The sequence below is a fragment of the Cibotium barometz genome, chromosome 22 (genome assembly GCF_041138505.1).
Source record: "Cibotium barometz isolate CiBa-2024 chromosome 22, ASM4113850v1, whole genome shotgun sequence".
Lineage (NCBI taxonomy): Eukaryota > Viridiplantae > Streptophyta > Polypodiopsida > Cyatheales > Cibotiaceae > Cibotium > Cibotium barometz.
The window spans coordinates 5981398-6003956 of NC_141067.1; the positions used below are offsets into that span (position 1 = coordinate 5981398).

Consider the following 22559-nt stretch of genomic DNA (forward strand, 5'->3'; position numbering starts at 1 on the left):
ACGTGTTTCACTTTCTTACTTTGGAGTTTTGCTTGAATAAACACCACATTCATGTACTCTGGATTGATGAGTTGGCCACCAATTTTAATGCTTCTTTTGGCATGATTAATGACCATTAGATGGCATGCATTGAATTTTATGATCAACTATGGTTTTTATGGATTCGAGGAGCTTCTATGCTTTTATCCATGGTTTTATAAGGATCTTTTGATCTTTTGGATATTTGAAGGTAGCATTTGCCTTTGTTTTTTGTACTTAATTTTGGAGTATATTGCTTGTACTTTTGTACATATTCCAACTTGGATACCTAGTTGCTCGTGTATCTAGGTGAGTTATTTTTCTACCCTAACTTTATTGAGTTTATTGGGTAGTTATCATTAGAAAGGCACCAATAATTCAAAATTATTTTCTAATGATGTACTCAGAAAGAGTTATTCCTTGATGTAGTCTCAGGTATATAGAGACAGGTTTTAGTATGTGAAAGTCTAGGATAAGGTCATCTTATTCCTTTTATACAGGATTTCATTCATATTTCCTAGACGGCATACTAGGGAGTTTCAAATTAATAAGGTATGTATGGGTGGTATCATGGTGGTATGGGACAGTAGCGATCCCTCACATATATTATCTTATGGGATAATTTGGGCTCAAGATTGTTGCTTTGCTAACATCACTTAGCATGTTGACCTCAACATTCAAAGACAATCTCATTTTCTGAATTCATTTAAAGTTGTTGTGTGGACATTCTCTAGATAAACTTCTTTTATCTATAGCCTGCATGTATTGATGAGTGTAATCTCGTCGGCATTTTCACTTGTTGAAATCTCTTTCTTTAGAGTTCAACGAGTTTATCTTGTTGTGTTCGGATTAAGGAAATTTGGATTTTTCCTTTATTGGCATTTCTTTCTCTAGTTTCATACTTTAGGTGATTTATACAGTCAACCTGATAGTTTACGGATGGACATATGTGACTCATTGAGACGTTGATGACTCTCTATGTTGATATGGGTAACTCGGGATGCCGATAATTCCATGAGCAGATGTGGGGTACTGGTTCCTGCTGTTATAATGCCATGTTTTTCTACTTTATTCCGAATGGTTTACAATGAGGAAACTACTTTGAGTATGAATTCCTCTAATCATCCGTAGTTTGATGGGCAAACAGAGCGTATGAATCAGATTGTAGAATATGCTTCGTGTATATGTCTATGGAAAATGTTAGAATTAGGGTTGCAGGAAAGCACACAAAGCTTGGAGAAGAAGAAGCAAGAATGCACACAACACACAATGTATTAGATTGTGTCAATGTACAAAGATAAGTTAGCCCTAGAATAATGGGCGTATATACAAGCCGAGGGAAAAAACCTCCTAAAGAGGGAAAAAGTGCCCCGGCGGTCCTAAGTGTGTTCACACACATCACTGCCTATATATATGGCAACAAATCTCCCCTGGGAGTGATGGTGTGAACGAGAGCTTGCACTCATGTATAGGGAAGTGCCATACCCGAAGCAGATCAGTCCACAAAGGGGAGCAAGCCCAAAGCTTTGCGGAAAGCTTCGAACTTCTCACGAGGAAGCGTCTTTGTGAAAAGATCGGCGGCGAGGTTGTCCTGTGTTGGCACATAGACCAAGCTGATCTCTCCTGCTGAGAGTCTCTCCCTGACATAGTGATAATGCACCTCCATGTGCTTTGTGTGAGCATGAAAAACTGGGTTTCTCACAACTGCCAATGTGCTCTGACTGTCAGTGTAGATAGAGGTGGCAGACTCCTGTCCAACACCCAAGTCAGCCATAAGCCGTTTGAGCCACACACACTCAACCGTAGCTGTGAAAGCTACCCTGTACTCAATTTCACAACTAGAAGTGGCCACAGTAGGTTACTTCTTGCTCAACCAAGATATGTATGAGCTACCGAGCATGAAACGAAAACCACTTGTGGACACTTTTTTTGATAGCAACCAGCCCAATCTGAGTTTGAAAAAGCATTAAATCTGGCGGCAACGATCCCCCCTTGGGATAAAACAACCCAAGATGTATGAAGTAGCGAAAGATGCGTTTAACTGCCTTCCAATGCTGAGACCTTGGGCTATGCATAAACCTGCTCACCTGTGAGACTGCAAACTGAATGTCCGACCTCGTAATGCATACATAAATGAGGCAACCAATAACTGTCTGATAGAGTGTGACATCAAAGTGATCTCCAGCATCATGAAGACTCAACTTCAAACCTGTCTCCATTGGAGTAGCAATAGGCTTGCAGTCTTCAAGGCCAAATCTCCGTAACAATGTCTCAATATACTTTGTCTGACACAAAGCAATACCTCCATCACACTGCTTAAATTGTATCCCCAAATAATAATGCAAATGCCCCAAATCTGACATCTCAAAAGAGGCATTCAAATCAGCCTTAAAATCAGCAATATGACTCTCATTTGGTCTTGTGAGCAGCATCCACATAGAGAGTAATGATTAGATGTACATCATCCACACATTTAACATACAAAGTGCTTTCTGTTGGACTATTATGAAAACCATGTGCAGTCAAATATGCATGTATCTTTTCATACCAAGCTCGTGGAGCTTGCTTTACACCATATAAAGCCTTTTTCAACCTGCACACTTTGTTTTCCTGCCCTCTTTGAACAAAACCACGAGACTGCGATACATACACCTCCTCATGCAAATCTCCATTCAAGAACGCAGTCTTTATGTCCAACTGATGTACATTCCAACCATTATGAGCTGCCAATGCACAAATGCTACGAGTGGTAGTCATACGACAAATGGGAGCAAAGGTCTCATCAAAATCAATGCCCTTTTCTTGAGCATAACCCTTTGCAAACAAGTCTAGCCTTATAACGATCAACACTGCTATCTGGCTTTCGTTTCAACTTAAAAACCCACTTACGTCTAACGGCCTTTTTACCAATAGGCAAATCACACAAAGACCGTGTACCATTCTTCATTATAGCATCATATTCACTTTGCATTGCAGCCAACCAATTTTCTGATTTTTGTGCCTCATCAAATGAAAGAGGTTCTTCCTCTTCACACATACTAGACACAGCCAAAGCATAACAATCTGATGCATAAGGGACATGCTGAAAACCTGAACGAGTACGACTAGACATAGGTGCATCAATTTTACTATCACGCAAGGTTTGCACCAGCCATTTAGGCATACCTCTAGCCTGCTCATTTTCAGCCCTATCTTCATAAATTACATCCTGTAAAACTGCATTAGAAATAGGCTGATCTATGATGTCGTTTGAAATCTGCATAGGCTGAATATTTACCTCATTAGGACTTAGATTTGAATTCCCACCGGTAAACAGAGGCAACAACGTATCAAATACATCCCGTGAGCTCACACCTGCCTCGTTGGTACATGATAACAAAGGCTGCACAGCATCTTCCACAAAAACAAAATCTCAACTAATCAAGATACGCTTTGACTACGGATGATACAATTTGTAACCCTTGCTCTCACCACTGTAACCAACAAAAATGCATTTGATAGCCTTATCATCCAATTTTCTACGTTGTTGCACAGGCACTAAAGCATAGGCCAAGCAACCATTTGATAGCCTTATCATCCAATTTTCTACATTGTTGCACAGGCACTAAAGCATAGGCCAAGCAACCAAAGACACACAAGTGACCAATAGAAGGCTTCCTACCATGCCAAGCTTCGTATGGAATAACAGATTGCAAGGCCTTAGTGGGACACCTATTGAGTACATATACAGCACACATGACAGCCTCAAGCCAAGACGCATGTGGCAAAGCTTGGCTCTCTTGACCATACATCGTGCCATCTCCATAAGTGACCTGTTTTTCCTCTCAGCAACACCACTTTGCTGAGGGGTATACGGCACTGTACATTGGTGTTTTATCCCACGACTAGCCAGAAATGCATCAAACTCTTTAGACATGTACTCCCCCCCTCGATCAGAACGGAGGGTGCCCACAGTACAATCGGATACATTTTCAACCATAAGCAAAAACTATTTGAAGCACAAAAACACTTTGGACTTTGCCTTCAGTGGATATACCCATGCATGCCTTGAGTAATCATCAATGAAAGTCACGAACTACAAGTGTTTCCCGAAGTTTGCATAGGCCCACATATATCACTATGTACAAGTGTTTCCCGGAGTTTGCATAGGCCCACATACATCACTATGTACAAGTTGCAAATTGCGAGTGGCCCTCACAGAACCATCCTTTGGAAACGCAGAACGCTGCATTTTGCCCAAAATACAACCTTCACAAACATGTTTCAATGGTGCCTCAAGAGGGGGCAATGAAGCAACCATATCAAATTTCTGCAAACGCAGCAAACTAGCAAAGTTTAGATGACCAAAACAAGCATGCCATAGTTTTCAATCTGAAACTGCCTTTTCATCGAAAACTGCATTTGTTGAATCTTCCACACACTTGTCATAAGAATTGAGCCTATACAGCCCACGAAACAAGGTGCCAGATACAATAATCGTATCACCAAAAGTCAAATCATGAACAATACATTTGTCATCCACAAATTTAACTACAAGTCCAAGTCTAGCAAGCGCAGAGACAGACAATAGATTCTTCTTTATCCCTGGCACATACAAAGCATCTGAAAGTGTGAAAGCACTGCCATTTGTAGCAGTAAGCATAATTTTACCAACGTCCTTCACTGGGTAAGAAGCATTATTGGCACATGTGACAGTATTCCCATTAGGGACAGCCTCAAGACAAGTGAACATATCACGATGCGAGGTAATGTGCTTTGTAGCACCACTGTCAAAATACCATACATCAGAGTCAACAGAAACTGTCAAACATGCATCATGTACAGATGGGTCATACTGGCAATACACGCTAAATGCCCATTCTGTATCTTGCACAACATTTGCAGAATCTACATTTGTAGAAGCATCCGCTATTGTGGCTGCATTTGACTCTTTCTTCTTTGCTTCTTTAGCCTTTAGCTTAGGGCAATTCTTAATGACATGATCATTTGTCTTACAATAGTTGCACCTGGTGTTTTTCTTGCCTTTATCAAGAGCCTTCTCAGACTTATTGTTGCTACCTGTGGAAGGAGAAGAAGTTGCAGACCTATTAATAGGAGAAGAAACAGTGGAAGGGGCTACCTTACCACTTCTTTTCTGCTGGGGGCAGCAAATACCTGATCAACTACACGCTGCCTAGCCCTCTTTTGCCTGGACTGCGCTTCTTGCGAGAGCTTGTTGACTAAAGTATCATACTTGACAACATCAGGTCTGTCCTCTCAGTAACAAGTCTCCACGTGGAAGCAAAAGTCTGATATGACTCAGGTGACTCAGGTAAAGCATCAAGAACAGTCTACACAAGAGAATGATCAAGAATAATCTCACCTGCAGAAAGCAACTGTTCCTTGAGATCTTTAATCTCAGCAAGAAAAACATTCATGTCATCATCTTCCTACATAATCTTCGATTCTAGCTCTTTACGCAGGTAAGAGATTTTTGTCTCGTTATACGACCTGCATACAAACCAGCTAGAATATCCTAAGCCTGTTTTGCTGTTTTAGCTAAACGAATATGTGGAGTGATGTTACGTTTGACAGAAAGTGCAATCAAGGCATGAGCCTGCACATCTTTACCATCCCAACGAGCTTGTTTAGTAGTGGGTAAAACAGCAGCAACAGTAGAGCTGCTAGAACCTGCAACATCCTCAACAGATCCTACATCCACAGAACCTGGACATACATCCATACACTGCACAATGTTCCACACTCCTTTTGCAACCAAAACATGCTGCATCATGTATGCACAAAGTGGGTAGTTGCTGTCTCCATCCAATTTGTCATCAGCAGACAACATGCGAAATACATCATTGCTGTTATCAGCCATGGCCACTGACTGAAACTGATGCAAAAGCTACCTGTAATGAAGCAAAGACTGAACAGAAAACAACTCGTGCTATGTAGCACGGTCCACAATAGAATACGTATGCCTATTTTGCAGAAAACTGTACTGTCAAAATTTCTGCACAAAAAGACGACGAAAACACTTGTGCAGAACTTGTAATGCAAAAACGGAGCCCGAAACGACCTCAGATGCAATTTTCGATAACGCAAAGCCCTACGGTTCTATTTGCAGAGTATAGGGACCTACAAGTGCTTGTGAAAGCTCACCTCAATCGGAGAACATGAGTCAGAGGGTGCTGGCACCGTAGCCCTGGGAGCTGATGCCTGCTCTGATACCAATTGTTGGAATTAGGGTTGTAGGAAAGCACACAAAGCTTGGAGAAGAAGAAGCAAGAATGCACACAATACACAATGTATTAGATTGTGTCAATGTACAAAGATAAGTTAGCCCTAGAATAATGGGCGTATATACAAGCCGGGGGAAAAAACTTCCTAAAGAGAAAAAAGGTGCCCCAGCGGTCCTAAGTGTGTTCACACACATCACTGCCTATATATATGGCAACAGAAAAGAATCAAATTGGAAAAAATATCTTCCAATGATGGAATTTGCCTATAAGAGTTTTAAACATACAGCTATTGGTTTTAGTCTGTTCATGCTTATGTATGGGTATCAACCCAGGGAATCTATTGATGTCGATCTTAAGGACATCGAGCTTGATGCATCAAGGGATTTCTTGCGTGATATGCAAGAAATGCTAACCGAAGCTCGGGATTCTATCAGGAGTGCTCAGGATAGGGCACGATTCTATGCTGATAGAGGACACTCAACTGGTCTTTTGAACCAAGAGCGTTGGTTTATTTAAAAGTTCCTAAAGATTCTTAGACTTTGTCAAAAGGAAAATGCTCGAATTTATCTCCTAGATATTGTGGTCCATTTTGATTTTTACATCGGATTGGTACGGTTGCGTATGAATTTAAACTGTCTCCACATGTTAGAGTTCATCCAGACTTTTATATCAATAGATTGAAAGGGAAATTAGGAGGTGGGGATGACACAGTTACTCCTCAAGAGCTCGTTGAAGTCCAAGAATTATCCTATGTTCCATATGAACCTGATAAGGTACTTGAATTCAGGGAAAGGAAACTTTGTAGTTGACTAATCCTCCCTGAGGTTAAAATTAGGTGGAAAGATAGAGAAATAGAGGATTCGACTTGGGAGTCGGTTGAGATTGTTCAACGCAGTTTTCCTTCTTTTCATTGCAAGAGTATAATGTTTTGAGAGAGGGAAAGTATGTTATATGCACATTATGTGTGCATATACTAGGAGGCTAACCCACATTAGGCTTGTGAGCATGGGAGCATGGGAACAAGCTCTAGTGGAGCATGGGTTAGGACTAACCTTAAGGGTTAAGGTTAGGGTTAGGCATCCAAGGGTCACACATGGGAAATGGAGAGTCAAGAGTCACTTGAGAGCCCTCCTATATAATAGGGGCATGGGGCACACTCAAGGAAGGCTTAGGCTATGGTCTCTTGATGTTATCTTGAGGCTACGTTAGGTTATATTCTCTTGTGTAGAGGATCATAACTACTCACCTACCATTTCACACTATAGCTACATGCTATTAGATTGGAGTTATACCTCTTGAGATGGTATGGGACATTAAGGTAAAGGTATGATGTACTTTATTATAATTCATGTATATATACCTTGGGCTCGGGGGTGGTTGGGTGGATGAGTTTATACCTGATTTATGCATGTTTATGCATAACAATTATCTAGAGAGATCTTAGGGTTTTAACAACTTAGTATATTGATCACTAAGCAAGTGTGAGTAGTAAACCCTGATTATATAGGCTCAAGAGAAGGATGCGCCTAGGGTCCTTGAATCTCTCCATCTCCCTTAGATTTCTCACCAAACTCACCTAAAAGGTGATGACCCAATCATATGAAGGTATCTACTAGACCTACACCTAGTTACTCTAGTAAATAAGCCTTCTAACCTTAAAACAAGATACTCTAAGGTATCACTAAAGAAATCACACTAAGAATGGATGCTAGATCACATATTTTCTAACAGTTCCAAGACTACATAACATTGTATTCGGAACTACAAAGTTGCTCAGAGAATGTGGAGCTCTATAGTTCAACCTATAGGTATATTGAGGAGAGCACTATCTACATTACTTGAGGCTCTATTGTGGCTGGCTTGCTGAATGTGGACCACATATTTTCTTTGAGGGTGGGGACCATGACACTGCTATTATGATTGACAGAGGTCTCCCTTAGAATCGCACACTATAGGATATTCCTTGACTATACACCACCCTTGGGGAGGCTTGACACCACTTGGGAGATTATTGCCAGCATCATAGCTTGGTAGATATGGAAAGCCAGATGCATAGAGGCAATGGAGGCATTCAAATTGATGACACCTAGTGGATCTATATTATTTGGGACTGTCCAAATCAACACAAGCAAAGTGCTCTATCTTCATGAGAGAGTGGATCACGGGATCTTCTTCCCATCATTGACTCCCAAGTAAAGTGCTCTATCTTCATGAGAGAGTGGATCACAGGATCTTCTTCTCACATCATTGACTCCCACTGCACTATCTTGGCCACTTGGGCTCATATATAAGGGACTCCCAAATGAGCATAAGCAAAGCATACTCTCTTCATGAGAAAGTGGGATCACTATCTTCATGAAAGAGTGGGATCACATGATGTTCTTCTCATATCGACACATCACCGTCCCCCTAATTTGCTACGACTATCTTTGATGATGATCATGCAAACTTTCAGTTTTGTGATTTTTTATTTGTTCTTTCTTACTTAATAGAAGTTCTTTTTTGAAAAAAAGAAAGAAGAAAGCATGTAACATGAGCCATGTGTGATAGTTAAAGTTGATGTCTATTATATCTATTATTGAGAGACACTCTATTCTTCTACGTGGCAAGCTGGAGACATCTTGGCCGCTCCTCCCACGCTTCATCTTCCTCCTGGCCGCTCCTCCCGCGCCTAAAGCGTCAACTGTTTCGTCTTTGTCTTCCTCCTGGCCGCTCCTCCCGCGTTTAAAATATCAACCGCAAAAGTAGATGTTCAATTCATGTTTGGTTTGCACGCAATTGCCTCCTCCTCCACCAACATGACGACGAAAGCTGGTGCTCTCTCTATATTGTGGCTACTGAAGCTCACCCCTCCACCTCCCTCATCTCCATCTTCAACTGCTCTCGACTGTGTATGCAGGAAGACAGGTTTGTACCTATGCAATCTACAAAGCGGTTCTATCTTTTCTCTCTCCATCCGCCTCCATATTCTACCACCACTTTCTTCACTTCATTTGCTGATAGCATCATTATCTCAAAGGTGTGTTTATTTTTTTGTCTCTCGACTTGCGAGTTTCTGTTCAATGTTCAATTCATTTCTCTCTCTCTCTATATATATATAGACTTGGCTGCTCTTCCCGCACTTTAATCGATCGCCTTACTCTTTAAACACTCTCTCTCTCTCTCTCTCCCTCTCTCTCTCTCTATATATATATATATAAGTGCGGGAAGAGCAGCCAAGTCTATATATATATGTATATATATAGAGTGGAGATCTTCGTCTTCCTCCTGAAACACTGTACACTTGCTTGCTCTTCCTGCACTTAAATGCCCTACCATGTTCGCCAACATCTGCAAACCCTAAAAGCCAAGTAGGCCATCACAGATTTGGTGAGTTTAGAATCTCTTCTCTCTCTCTCTCTCTCTCTCTCTCTCTCTCTCTCTCTCTATATATATATATATATATATATACACACACAGTGGAGATGTGGAGGTGCATGCTCTGATGGGCAGTGGTGGTGAGGTGCGGTGAGATTATTACATGTGCCTGCTCGCCAGGATGGAGAGGAGCTAAGGTTGATAAAAATATAATATAATATAAAAGAGTACCTTTATGTTGAAAGGTTTCACCTTAGGTTATAATAAATTAATTAATGGCGATGGTAGATGGCATTAATTATTGAATTAATGCATGAAATTTTTATATAGGCAGTGGGTAGTGTAATAACAAAAAAGAAGAAGCTTGCATCCATGATTTCAGTGCTTTGACGAGTCTCTTGCACATTGTATAGATTTTTTTTCACTTTATCACCAAAACCTTTGTAGTGCCTCTTGCACATTGTCACACATTTCTCTTATTCTTAAGAGAAAGCATAAACAAACTACTAAGGACTACCAAGGCTAGAGGCTTAGTCCTCCTAATTACCATAGTCCCAAAACCTAGAAATTTTTCTAATTCTTAAGATAAATTATAAACTACTAAGGACTACAAAGGCTAGAGGCTTATTTCTCCCAATTACCATAGTCCCAAAGTCTTTCATGGAAGAGATCCTACATCCCATCATAAATGAACTTCATGAAAGCGATTACCATAGTCCCAAACCTTTCACGGTGGAGATCCTCCATCTCATCATAAATGAACTTCATGAAAGTGATTGCTAATTTGGTTTGTGAGCCACTGTTTGGATTATTTTCACAACCCATAAGTTCTTATAGATTAAATAAGAAATAAAAAATGTTTCATTAATGATAATGATGTACATTATGGATAGCGAGGAAGTCATTGTGAGGTATTCCATGGATGTTGAGGATAGAAGCCATTGTGCTGAGTATTTAGAACCTCCACAATATGAGGCAAGAGTAGATAATGAAAAGACTCAACGAATAATGCATGCTTTTAATAAGCAATGCCAAAGGAAACTAAAAACCTCTACTAAGTGAGTGCGAGGTAATGATAGTAAGAAGACTTGAAATGGAAAGAGACAATAAATGTAACATCAGAGAAGATACTCCATTTGGTCAATGACACAAACTCTCATATGTTAAATGTGGAGAGCTTGATTGTTGATCTTGGTATGTGCGTAAGCAATCATGAAAGTGGGGAAAGCAGTTCAATTCGGGAATGGGTTTCTACCATTGTAAGTGGCAATCACGAGATCAAGGATATTGTCGAAGCTACCTACCTCCACGTATTGGATACATGTGATGCTTTTGGAGAAGCACACATTTGTGATGTTGGCTTTCAAAAGACAATTGATGTTATAAAATAGCAACAACAAGACAAGTTAAGTGCCCATGTTGATAGGTTTGGAATGGAAATATCAAGTCTTAAAGTAACATTGAATAGGTTTGGGGATTTACTTACCAAAATGAGTCGTATTTTATAACTTTGGGCTCTAAGTACTGGAATGATAATGATGGTCCTTTTTGTCTCTCAAATACTATGTGGAGAGAGAGAGAGAGAGAGAGAGAGAGAGAGAGAGAGAGAGAGAGAGAGAGATATTTTGTAACTTTGGGCTCTAAGTATTAGAATGATAATGGTGGTCCTTTTTGTCTCTCAAATACTATGTGGAGCGCGAGAGAGAGAGAGAGAGGTTTCTAAGCTTGGTTTGGTCGTATATGTATATTGAAAGAACTTTGGATGTTGATTTTATAATGTTTTTGTAATATTTGTGACATTGTTATTATCTTTTTATAAGTATGTATGTAATGTTTTAGAATTATAGAGCTCTCATCTGTTCTACTTTTTGGATCAATGTCGATACTTTAGCTTTTCATAGGGCTAGCATATTGTTAATTTGTCACATAGTTTGGGTCTTCCTTGGTCTTTTGAGGTAAGCTACCAAAACTTTGCTTTGTTTTTCTTCTTAATTGTATGTTTATTTTTGGACTTTATGATTTTTAAATACGAATATTTTGTTATAGTTTGATAAGAGCATAAGGATTTTTATGCTCATGAGAAAAGATGAAACTTGGCAAAGATCAAATAGGTTTATGGCATATACATACCTACATACAAGCACAATCTTCACATTCTTAAAAGTTTTGATGTGTAATTAGACTTTTGAGGGAGATATATATTTTCTTTCTCTTCTTTAAATAATCATGGGTCTTATCCAAGAATATGGATGACACCCATAGTCTAAGGGCTTCGTTACATGATGCCATTTCCCTTAATGTTGATAATCACCGAATTGTTTGTAAAAGATTAACTGTTCAGAATGATTAGAGACAAGTTCAGCAATTGTTATCACTCTTAGAGAATATGTGATCTATTCGCCGCCATGAGAATGCTAGGAATATAATAGTTTTGAAAAGAGATAGGGCTATGTTTGACTCACAAATTCGTAGTGTATTACCTATCCACCTACACTAAGGTTCCGCTCAAATGATTGCACCTCAATGCAAATAGAAAATGGTATGTGTTTACAACATAATAAAGAAATTCATGACTCATGCAAAGAAAGTATGATACTCCAAGGGTGGGCCTCTAAGAGATCTAAGGTGGTCGCCAATGTAGATTGTGTTTCTCATTAATTTGAAAGATCACTCTCTAGGGACTTAGACTATACTAGGAGTGCTTGTCGAATGCTAGAAACAGGACTTTGTTGAAATCATTTGTGAGGGAAATGACCCATGGTATGAATAAGTCATCGTGCTAAAGCAAGTGGCTTGCATCCTCAAAGAGTTGCAGTTGATTGTGGCTACACAATCAAAGACAAAATGTAGTATTTCAATGTGATGCCTATGCTAATGTAGATGTTAGAAACCTTCCTTGGTATATTTTTGATCAAAGTAAGGGAGGTATATTGTCAATCCATGACCTTCCTCCTTTACAAGGGATATATGCTTCAATGTGGTATCTAATGTATTCGACTACTTTACATCTTTTGGGTGCTATTACTCATGAGTATGACTTCTGTGATGTTTATATTTGGAACTGCGAAAGAAAAGAGAGAGCCGATGGACAAGATTCTGGGAAGTTTTGTTGTAGACGTGGACACATTTCTCTTCCTCCATTTCCTCCACCTCATGAGCCCTTAAGTTCTCTTTTGAAATCTTTTGTTGCCAATAGTGGTGTTTATACTTTTAAGTTGCATGACACTATGTATCATCAGATTGGATCCTTGCTCCCTGATGAAACATGCAATCATAGACCTCAATTTGCTTAGTTGTACTTAAGTATATGACATTGAGCACGAGTTGCAGAATCGTTTGGCATAACAAGTGCCTTGGATTCTGGGATACTTGAATCACTTTAGCGCATGATGCATGCTTGCAATCCCTTTGCACATGCTTTAGGATGTGTAAGTCGAATGTTCAATGAGAACTTGGGTGTGGAATTAAAAATGACAATATGTGAGACTGAGATAACATTAAGGCTACTTAGCTCCATCAGAAATGGAGGTTACAGGAAATATGATTGGCCAACGTGATGATCATAATGTTGGTCATCGTGATATTTTTCTCTATACTAAACAAGGGAGTCGTCAAAGAATATTGAATTTGCATAGATCTTATATGCCTCTATTGTATGTTCTCTTATTTCCCATGGGGTATGATGGGGATGGCATTTAAGAGTTCCTTATGTTGATGTGCCAGAGGATATTCTTGAAAGATAATTAACAAATAACCAACGTATTACTTAGAGAGAATATTATACCTATGTATTACAAGTTCTCCATGACACAAATGTTTACTTACTACATGGTGGACGACTACTTCAACAATATATAGTTGATGCACATTGCAGTGTGGAAGAATCTCTATTCCACTAGCTTTGAAAAAATCAAAAGAATCTTCGTAAGTGAAGTCTACTCTGGCTTGGCTGACATGGTGTATGGCAATGCAATAAATGATAATATTGTAGGTAGAACTGTGGGTAGTAGAATAGTGTTACCTTCAAGTTTCACTACTAGAGGTCCACAAAAAATGTACCAGCTTTATCAGGATGCTATGGCCATTGTTCGTTCAAAAGGTAAGCCGAATTTATTTATTACCTTCACATGCAATCTGAACTGGCAAGAGGCAACTGATTCTTTACTCCTTGGACAAACTGCAAATGACCGTCCTGATTTGACATGTAGAGTATTTTATCATAATCATGTGATAGATATGATGAAAAAAATCATTCAAGGTCAATTTTTTTGGTAAAGTGATTGGCCATGTCTTAGTTATTGAGTTTCAAAAGAGAGGCTTGCCTCATTCTCACACATTGCTTATATTGGATGACTCTCATAAACCGCAAACAATCCTTCAATATGATAGGTTAGTTTATGCTAAATTGCCTAATAAGGAAGTGTTTCCAGCTTTGCATCATGTCATCTCTCAATGTAATATCCATGGGCCATGTGGACCATTCAACCCAAAGGCTATTTGTATGCAAGAAGGACGGTGTATAAGGAAGTATCCGCGTGGGTTTACAAAAGAGACTACTATGGATAGTAGTGGTTACTTTGTGTACCTGCGATGAGATGATGGTAATACTGTGACGGCGGTGAAGAAAAATAAAGTTGATAATAGATGGATTGTGCCTTATAATCCATATTTATCAATTACTTACAATGCTCATATTAATGTGGAAATATATTCTACCATATTAGCTATCAAGTATATTTACAAGTACATATACAAATGGCATGATAGAGCAACAATAAGATTTGATGCAACTAACCAAGTTATTGATGAAATTGAAACTTACTTGGATGTACGCTATATCTCTGCCTCTGAGGCGTGTTGGAGACCATATGAATTTGATTTACATGATGAGAAGCCAGATGTACAAAGATTACACGTACACGTGGATGGTGGTCAAACCATTATACTTAGAGATAGTGACAATATTGCTGATATTGTGAACACAGAGAACTTAAAGAAGACAACTTTGACATAATGGTTTACATGCAATGCACAACATCCAGAAGCTAATGATACATTATATTTTGTGACTTCCCATTGCAATGGGTATGGAACCAAAGAAAGATGTGCACTAAGAGGAAAAAAGGGAACACGATTGGCCGAATGTATTTTGTAGCTCCCTCTCCTGGTGAACAGTTTTATCTTTGGCTGCTACTAATAGGCTATAAAGGGTCCAAGTCCTTTCAAGATTTACGCACATTCAATGATAGTGTATATCCTACATTTAAAGCTGCTTACATTGGTAAGGGTATATTGAAAGATGATTCAAAATGGATTTCATGCTTAGAGGATGCTTCTTTTATGCAAAATGCTCTACAATTGAGATGCCTTTTTGTCATACTATTGCTTTTCTGTGAGCCTTCCAACCCTGGATTACTATGGGAGAAATTCCGCGAGCACATGATAGAAGATTTTGTTTATTCTCTGACCAAAACTATGGGTGAATCATATGCTGGCATTGAAGTCATGGTTGAGACTCACGCTCTTCTACACTTGGAGGGATTGCTTCATCATAAGGGTAAATGTTTGGTTGATTTTGAAGGAATGCCTCAGATTAATGAAAGAGATTTTTGGGCTTTAGGCGGTAATAGACGAGCCTTTTGGAGGAGAAGGCTTTTGATTCAATTTAACAGACCATCATTTCATACTCCATGGAGTCCTCTTTGACAATTAGTCAAAACGATCTGCCTATGACATTGTGGTACAAGCTGTTATGAGTGATGAATGTGGGATTTTCTTTTTGGATGGTCATGGTGGGCCAGGAAAAACATATTTATATAATTGCTTGTTTACTTGCATACAAGCTAAAGGATTTGTTGCCCTTGCCACAACATCCTCAAGAATAGCTTTCCCATTGCTAGCAAATGGACGTATTGTGCACAGTAGATTTAAGATACCCCTAGATTTAAGATACCCCTAGATCTAAACAACACTTCAACGTGCAAAATTCATGTCCATAGTGATCTTGTTAGAGAGTGTAAGCTCATCATTTGAGATGAGGCTCCCATGTGTCACCGTCATGCCTTTGAGGCTTTGAACAGAACTTTACAAGATGTTTTATTGACAGATAAATCGTTTGGTGGAAAGGTTGTTCTTTTGGGGTGTGACTTTAGACAGATTTTGCCGGTTGTTGTGAAGGGAAGACACTAGGATATTGTTGATGCTATAGTGTGTAAATCTTATCTGTGGCAATTTATCAAGGTCTTGAAGTTGGTTGGCAATGTGCGAATCACGATGGATCATTCAAGTGAATTTAAGCAATGGGTGATATATATTGGCAATGGGTTGCATTGTAATGAGGGTAATCGAGTAGAGATACTACTAGTGGACATGGTCATGGAAAGATCTAACTTAATGGATTTGGTGCATTGGTTTATTCTGATTTGGGTGTTACTATGTCGTGTGTATCATACTTTAGTGATCGTGTTATTCTTGCTCCCAGGAATAGTGAAGTTGATGATATGAATCAATGTGCATTGAATGCAATGCCAAGTAAACTCAGGGAGTATTTTAGTGCAGATTCAGTTCTTGATACATAGCAAAAATCATTCCTTTACTCCATTGAGTTTCTTAATTCTTTGAAGCTGGGAGGAAGCTGGGAGGTGGGCATCCACCACATTGTTTAGCCTTGAAGCTTGATGCCCCTGTTATACTGCTTCGTAACATGATCCAAAGTGTGGCCTTTGTAATGGCACTAGGTTGATATGCAAGGCATTTCACTCAAAGATCTTAGAGGTAGAAATTATCACAGGCACCAAGGTAGGTGACATGGTTTTTATTCCAAGGATCACTTTTATTATCACAGAGATTCAACTTCCCTTCACCATGAGACGAAGACAATTTCCAATGTGGCTTGCTTTTGGAATGACTATAACTAAAGCGCAAGGCCAGTCTTTGGGCATCTTGCGTTTGTACTTGGTCTCACTGGTATTTACCCATGGGTAGTTGTATTGGCATTGTCACAGGCTCGCTCCCTAATGTCGTGAAGGTGCTGCTTTAGGATAATAGAGATGCAGCCATAGATGCAACTCTTGAAAGCCATATGTGCACAACAAGTAACATTGTGTATAGATAAATTTTGTGGGCTTTAAAGTAAGTTATTGTTTTTTGTTTCTATAATAGATAGAATAGATTCATGTTTGTATTGCACGTATAACTTGGTTGTGATTTTTTTGGTCTTGGCAGATATGTCCGAAGTCATTTATATTAATTAAATATGTTCTTCTCTTATATCTTTCCCTCTCTTTCACTGTCTCTCACACATAATTGCACATACACATGGTTGATGTGTTATTGTTGCATATTTATAGACAGAAGAGTAATGTCGGAAGCAACTTTCAATATGGGGATGTCATGGATACAAATTAGGAAAATTCTAGGTAAATAACATTTTTTTGCATTATTATTTATCCCACATGACATACCTTTGTTTTGTATAGCACCACCATTTTCGTTTGCACTTGATGGGCCTTACTTTTCTGTGTATGAGGTAATAAATGCCTATCAAGATGGGTAAGCAGTTTGTACTTTCCTGACTGTCTGTTTTCTTACTAAAATAGAAGTTTGAGAACTTTGTTTTGATTTACTTTTGAATATATTGAATTTACCACCGGGTATATCTTCATATTACAAATATATGAGGATTCATTAGAGATGTATGGCATCTCTGTCCCTGAGATGCCACAAGGTGTTTATCTCTTTCGAAAAGATAGCAGTTCTTTTACTACTGTCGATAAAGATTCTTCTACTTAGAAAGTGTCGTTTCTAGGATATCATGTTCCAAAAGCATAGATACACTACTGCAAGAAGACAAATTCCTATGGTAATGGTTTTTTTATGCTGCCTTACATTGATTCTTAATATCATTACCATTCTATTTGTCTTTGTCTCTCTCACTCTCTTGAACGTACATACCATTGTAGTTACTTTATGTGTGTAAAAAAAGATGGATTGAACACGATATATATTTCATTCCAAACAATACAGCAGCATTGTACAAGTCTTCAAAGAAAGGACACACGTGTGAACTTATTTATTCGATACAGAAGTGCGTAGTGCCACCGCGTACCAGAGAAAGAAGCGGCAGGCTCGCGCCAACTTCGCCGTTACTCGGGTAGATAGATAGATAGATAATAGGAGCCCTACGCTAGCAACCATCATCAGCCTGTTAGCACGCGGCAGCTTGAGAGGGAGAGGGAAGGGGAAATGGAGGAAGAGGAGGAGGCGGAGGCGCAGGAGCGGGGGCAGGAGCTGGACGAAGCCGACCTTCTGGATCCCAACCCGGACATCCTCGGTCTCTTTTGCCACTACAATGACATCTATTTCGACAGCAAACTACATGCTTGCACCGTCGATTGGAGCACAAACCGCATGACTCTGTAAGTTCACCCTTCTCCTCGCGAGCCCTGGTGGCCTTTCGTATTCGCCATCACATGTTTTGGACAAGGTCATATACCTTATGGATTTGAGTATGTCATGTTATGTTTGGGTCATGTTTCCAACAGTTTATTATCATTACAGACAGCACGAGAAAAGACAGTACAAACAACACAACAGCATGTTCTCAAAAGGAATCTTTTCTTCTATAGCTGCATAGGATCACGATTTTTTATGTTTTTCCATATCAAACATTGTTACAGCTGATTTGCTAATAGACTGAAACAAGCATCCAGCACTCCACATGACGCTTTTGGCCTGCATTGATAAAAAGGAGCTTCTGAAGTGCAAAGATGAAGAGATAGCAGCAACTGTGAGGACTTTGCAGTCCTGCCAAGACCTGGATGAGTCAGCGAATCTAGTGATATGTCAAAATCATTTGACGAAACAACGAATTCTACAGGCTCAGAAGGCTCAAATACTCTTCAATATGCAACCTCAAATGTACCGATTCAGCACAAGTGTCGGAGCCATGGGAATGTGGGCTTTGGAGAAATATCCTTGTAATTAGAGTGAAGGTGATCGATTGCTAGGTGGTCATAATCAGAGTGAAGGCATTCAAGCAGGGAGTAGTTTGCCCCTAGATCTTTCGTTTCACCTGGGTGCCCCTTTTTAAATTCCTGTAGGTGCAACATTTCTTTGCAGCACAGCCTCTTTGAAGCTCCATCTTGTACATTAGTGAAACCTCCAACCTGCTGGTTCTAGCACCCAAGCTTGTGACCAACCACATGGTCTTGTAGCGAGGACTAATGTTGGCTGAGGAGAGAGCGAGGCCTGTGATCAGTTGAAGCAGTTGCTCTTTACCAGAGAGTGGGTGCTTGGCTTTCGCCTGGATTACCATGGTGAGGCTGTCTCCAGGTCCTTCAAAGATTCGTCCCAGGCTTTATTGATCAGAAAGGAGCCTAGGAAGCTCAAAGATAAAGAGAGAGCAGCAATTGGGAGGACTTTGTGGTGCTGCCAAGATCTGAATGAGTGAGTGAATCTAGTCAGATGTGAATCGTTTGTTAAAATGGATTCTTCATGCTCCATCTTTCTTTTAAAATGCAAGGTTTTCAATAAATAATATTTCATTAACTTTGCAAGTTCCACTCACAAGGGGTAGTGATTGATGCTGCCATTGTATTGAAATTGACACGTAGAATAGGGCCAAGTTTATAGCCCATGTATGTAGCCTCCACGTTATTGAAAAATGCTCATCATGGTAGTTGTAATTTGACCACAATATTTAAAAGCGATCATTATGGTAGTTCATACCTTCATGATTTGCTGCTGTTACATAATCCAAAACTGGTTTTGCAGCACATTTTGATGCAGCCTCTGTGTGGTTCAATGTAGGGCATGGTATCCACATGCAAAAATTGCCATAAGAAGGACGAGATGCCTAGAGGCTAGGACTGTTATGTTACAATAACCTCTGTCAAAATACAAAAGTACTTTGAATGTTGTTCTTGGCTGTCCATCATGCTATGTGGTTGGTGGTAATCTGTAGCCTATGTTTCCTGGAATAATCAACAAGAGGTATGGAAGGGGTCTCTTGTCTGTTAGGTTTCTTGGGAAGTGCAGTGCACTCCTTTGATCCTATGTAGGAATGTGGATATTCAAACGTTTTAGCTGCCTCTAGGGATGTGGGATTGCATTTGTCCTCTTTGATAGCTCTACCTTGTCCTTTGCTGGGCCATAGCTGACATGTCTTTTTCTGGAGGGCCTCTTAATCATAGGGAAAAACTGAGTGGCTTCCTTTGGCACTTTTCATCTGGAATGAACTTGATTTGGTGATTCTCTGCTTAAGATGACATAAAGATTTGGTTCCCTCGGAGCGCAGGCAGCCATGGAGTGAACCACCCTCCCAGTTCCTATTTTGCCTTTTTGGGGGGTTCTGAGCATGTACATTTAGCCTATGGTTTTTTGATTTTTCACAAATAGAAGGGTCTCTGTTCCGGGAAAAAAAATGACAGAAAGATTTTTAACAAAGTTGTAATCATACACATATAAGCGCTTTGACGGCTTTCAAATTGTTCAACTTTAAGATTCTAGTATACTAATAGAACATGATGATGCCCTTGGCATTTTCAGCACAAGCTCCATCCGGGTTGCAGAAATGCATGGCATGGGCCCGTCGTGAGAGGGCAAAGACTCACCACAGACCTGCAAATCCCAGCCTGGAATAAAGCCGGCCAATGTTGAGAATGTAAGACAAGCTCTTGATGATTTCTTGAATACTCACGAAATGCAGTGTACTTGTTGACAAAAGCTTTGGCTACACTGTAGCAGCAAGCAGAGAGAGAGAGAGAGAGATATTAAACGTCTACAAAAGGCCAAATTGGCCAATGTTTCCATGATATATCTCATCCTAGATAGTACAAAAATGAAATGAACTGAATGTAAAAGGGTAACAGTTGGCTACTATGATAGAGCTAAGTGATAGATGAGGTAATGTATAGAGCTCCTTAGGGTGCACCTCTCCCTGGTAGTGGTCCATGTAGAACGTCGGCCATGGGACAGTCAAAGGCAGCTGCCAAGAGGCCGCCTAGGTCCAAAGAGAGAGAGAGAGAGAGTTATATTAAACGTCTCCTAAAGACCCAATGGGTCTATGAGACCAAAGTGATACAATGCTATCTATGGTATGTCTCATCATGGAAAAGAGAAACAAAACAAGTACAAAAAACATAGCTCTCTGAAAGTAGAGGCTGATAACAATGGTCATCACGTGGAAATACATGGGGTATAAGAACTAGTACAAGAGACTCTCATCATGGAGTACATGAGAATATGAAGCATGTAGGGTACATCTCTCTCAAGTATGTCGAGCATGAGGTTATTGAGTATGGGCGAGAGGTCCCCTTCTCTCACGGTACATGGGAAAGTGGTGTGATGGCGGTGGAGCATGCCCTGGATGTGGAGCTGATGGTAGGATTGTGGTTGATATCCCGTGGGCTGGGGAGAACAGCTACGTCGAAGAGCACAAGCGCGTTCTGAATTGACTTCTTGGGGATGGGGCAGAGCTGAGGTATCTTGTGGTGGACCACCGGCAGGGTCTAGTGTCGATATCCTCTCCCTGGGCCCGAAAGAAGTTGAAGATGATCGGCTGGTGAGGAAGGAGGGATGTAGTTGTGGCTGACACTCTTAGGAATGTTCTGTGTCTGCGAAGCTCCAATAGGTAACACTTGACGTATTAAGTTGCTAAGCTCCAATGCACAGAATGTAGAGTTAAGCCATGATTAGATGAGATTGAAGAATCTGGTGGAAGAGCCCTCTGATCCAAAGGGAATATAAACCCAAAGGGATATGTTGGTGGAAGATATCTATATACTCACTTAACCATTTTAGTTCCTTTGAGTAAAATGCACTGGGTTCACCTTGACAACATAAATTTCTTGTCTTTAGTAACTTGGAGACAAGTGATGATGAAGACCCAAAAACTCCAATTGCATGATCTGAGATCTTACATACTCAATTAGGCAGCAAGCAAAGTTATATTTGTGGTGAGGTTACACAGCATTAATTACGGCATTGTTAACTTACTTTTTGGCATTTGAAGAACAGCACCGCTTCTTGCCATTTAATCTCTCTCAAGCTTGGAGTATATATTATGCAAAAAGGATCACAAAATGGCGCTAATTAGCTCTGTGTAGAGAGAATACCGATTTTGAAGTTTGCGAAAAGGAGGGCAAAATGGTAATAATTTGAGCTGTGTAGAAAGGATGCAAAAGAAGGGCACTTTAAGTAGCATAGTCCATGATTGTGGATAATAGGCCAAAATCCTCACGGAAGAAATAGTGGTACCTCCCGCGGATCTCATAGTACATTGGGCAGTGACAGGTATAGTGCTTCTCCTTCTCGACCCTATGTCTCCATATGAGCTTTCTATCTCTGAATATGTGCTCTGCCCGCCTTGTCTCCACCCATATAGGCGGTGGGAGGATGCCCGTAGCTGGCAAATCACGATCTGCATGGATGTGAAATGTGAATACCAGGTAGCCTGGCTGTTGGATGAAGCCATCCTGCAATCTATCTACATAATCAGAGACCGCATCAATGTACAGTCCAAAGAGGGTGGGCGATAGCGGGCATCCCTGCTTCACCCCTTCGTGCTGGTCACCCTATCAGATAGTCCCGCTTGGAGCTCGGACTCTGCCCGTCTCACAGACTCATACAAATCATATATCCCCCACTGCATATCCTCGAGTACCTCAATGTCATGCAATCTATGCATAAGGCTGGCACGTGGTACGGTATCGAAGGCTTTGCGGAAGTCCACAAAGCAGCAGTATATCCTTCTCTTTTGTGCCCTGGTGTCTTCAATAAGTGCCCGAAGTGTCAGTATGTGAGCCAAGGTAGTAAATCCTCTCCTGAAGCCAGCTTGTCCATGTGCTCGATGACCATGCCTCTGTGCCCATCGGCTCAGCTCCGACTCCAATTTAGAGCCATATAGTTTGGCCAAGTAATGACCAATCATGATCATCCTGTAGTTGCCTGGTACTATGG

At 40.2% G+C, this 22559-nt stretch overlaps 1 protein-coding gene across 12 annotated transcripts in view; it reads left to right on the forward strand.

The window, feature by feature from the left end:
* Positions 1 to 17608: 17608 nt before the first annotated feature.
* Positions 17609 to 22559, forward strand: part of LOC147626187 (uncharacterized) — a 37726-nt gene continuing 32775 nt past the window's right edge. For 2 of the 12 annotated variants that reach the window (XM_086816311.1, XM_086816307.1), the window contains exons 1-2: positions 17644 to 18016; positions 20148 to 20262. Coding sequence is in view for 5 of the 12 variants with exons in the window: in XM_086816303.1 (XP_086672429.1) it covers positions 17844 to 18016 (173 nt within the window). In the remaining 7 variants the exon portion in view is untranslated. Of the gene's footprint in view, positions 18017 to 18277; positions 19047 to 20147; positions 20263 to 22559 lie in introns of those variants that run through there. The other 10 variants (XM_086816303.1, XM_086816302.1, XM_086816304.1 and 7 more) reach the window with 9 other exon arrangements.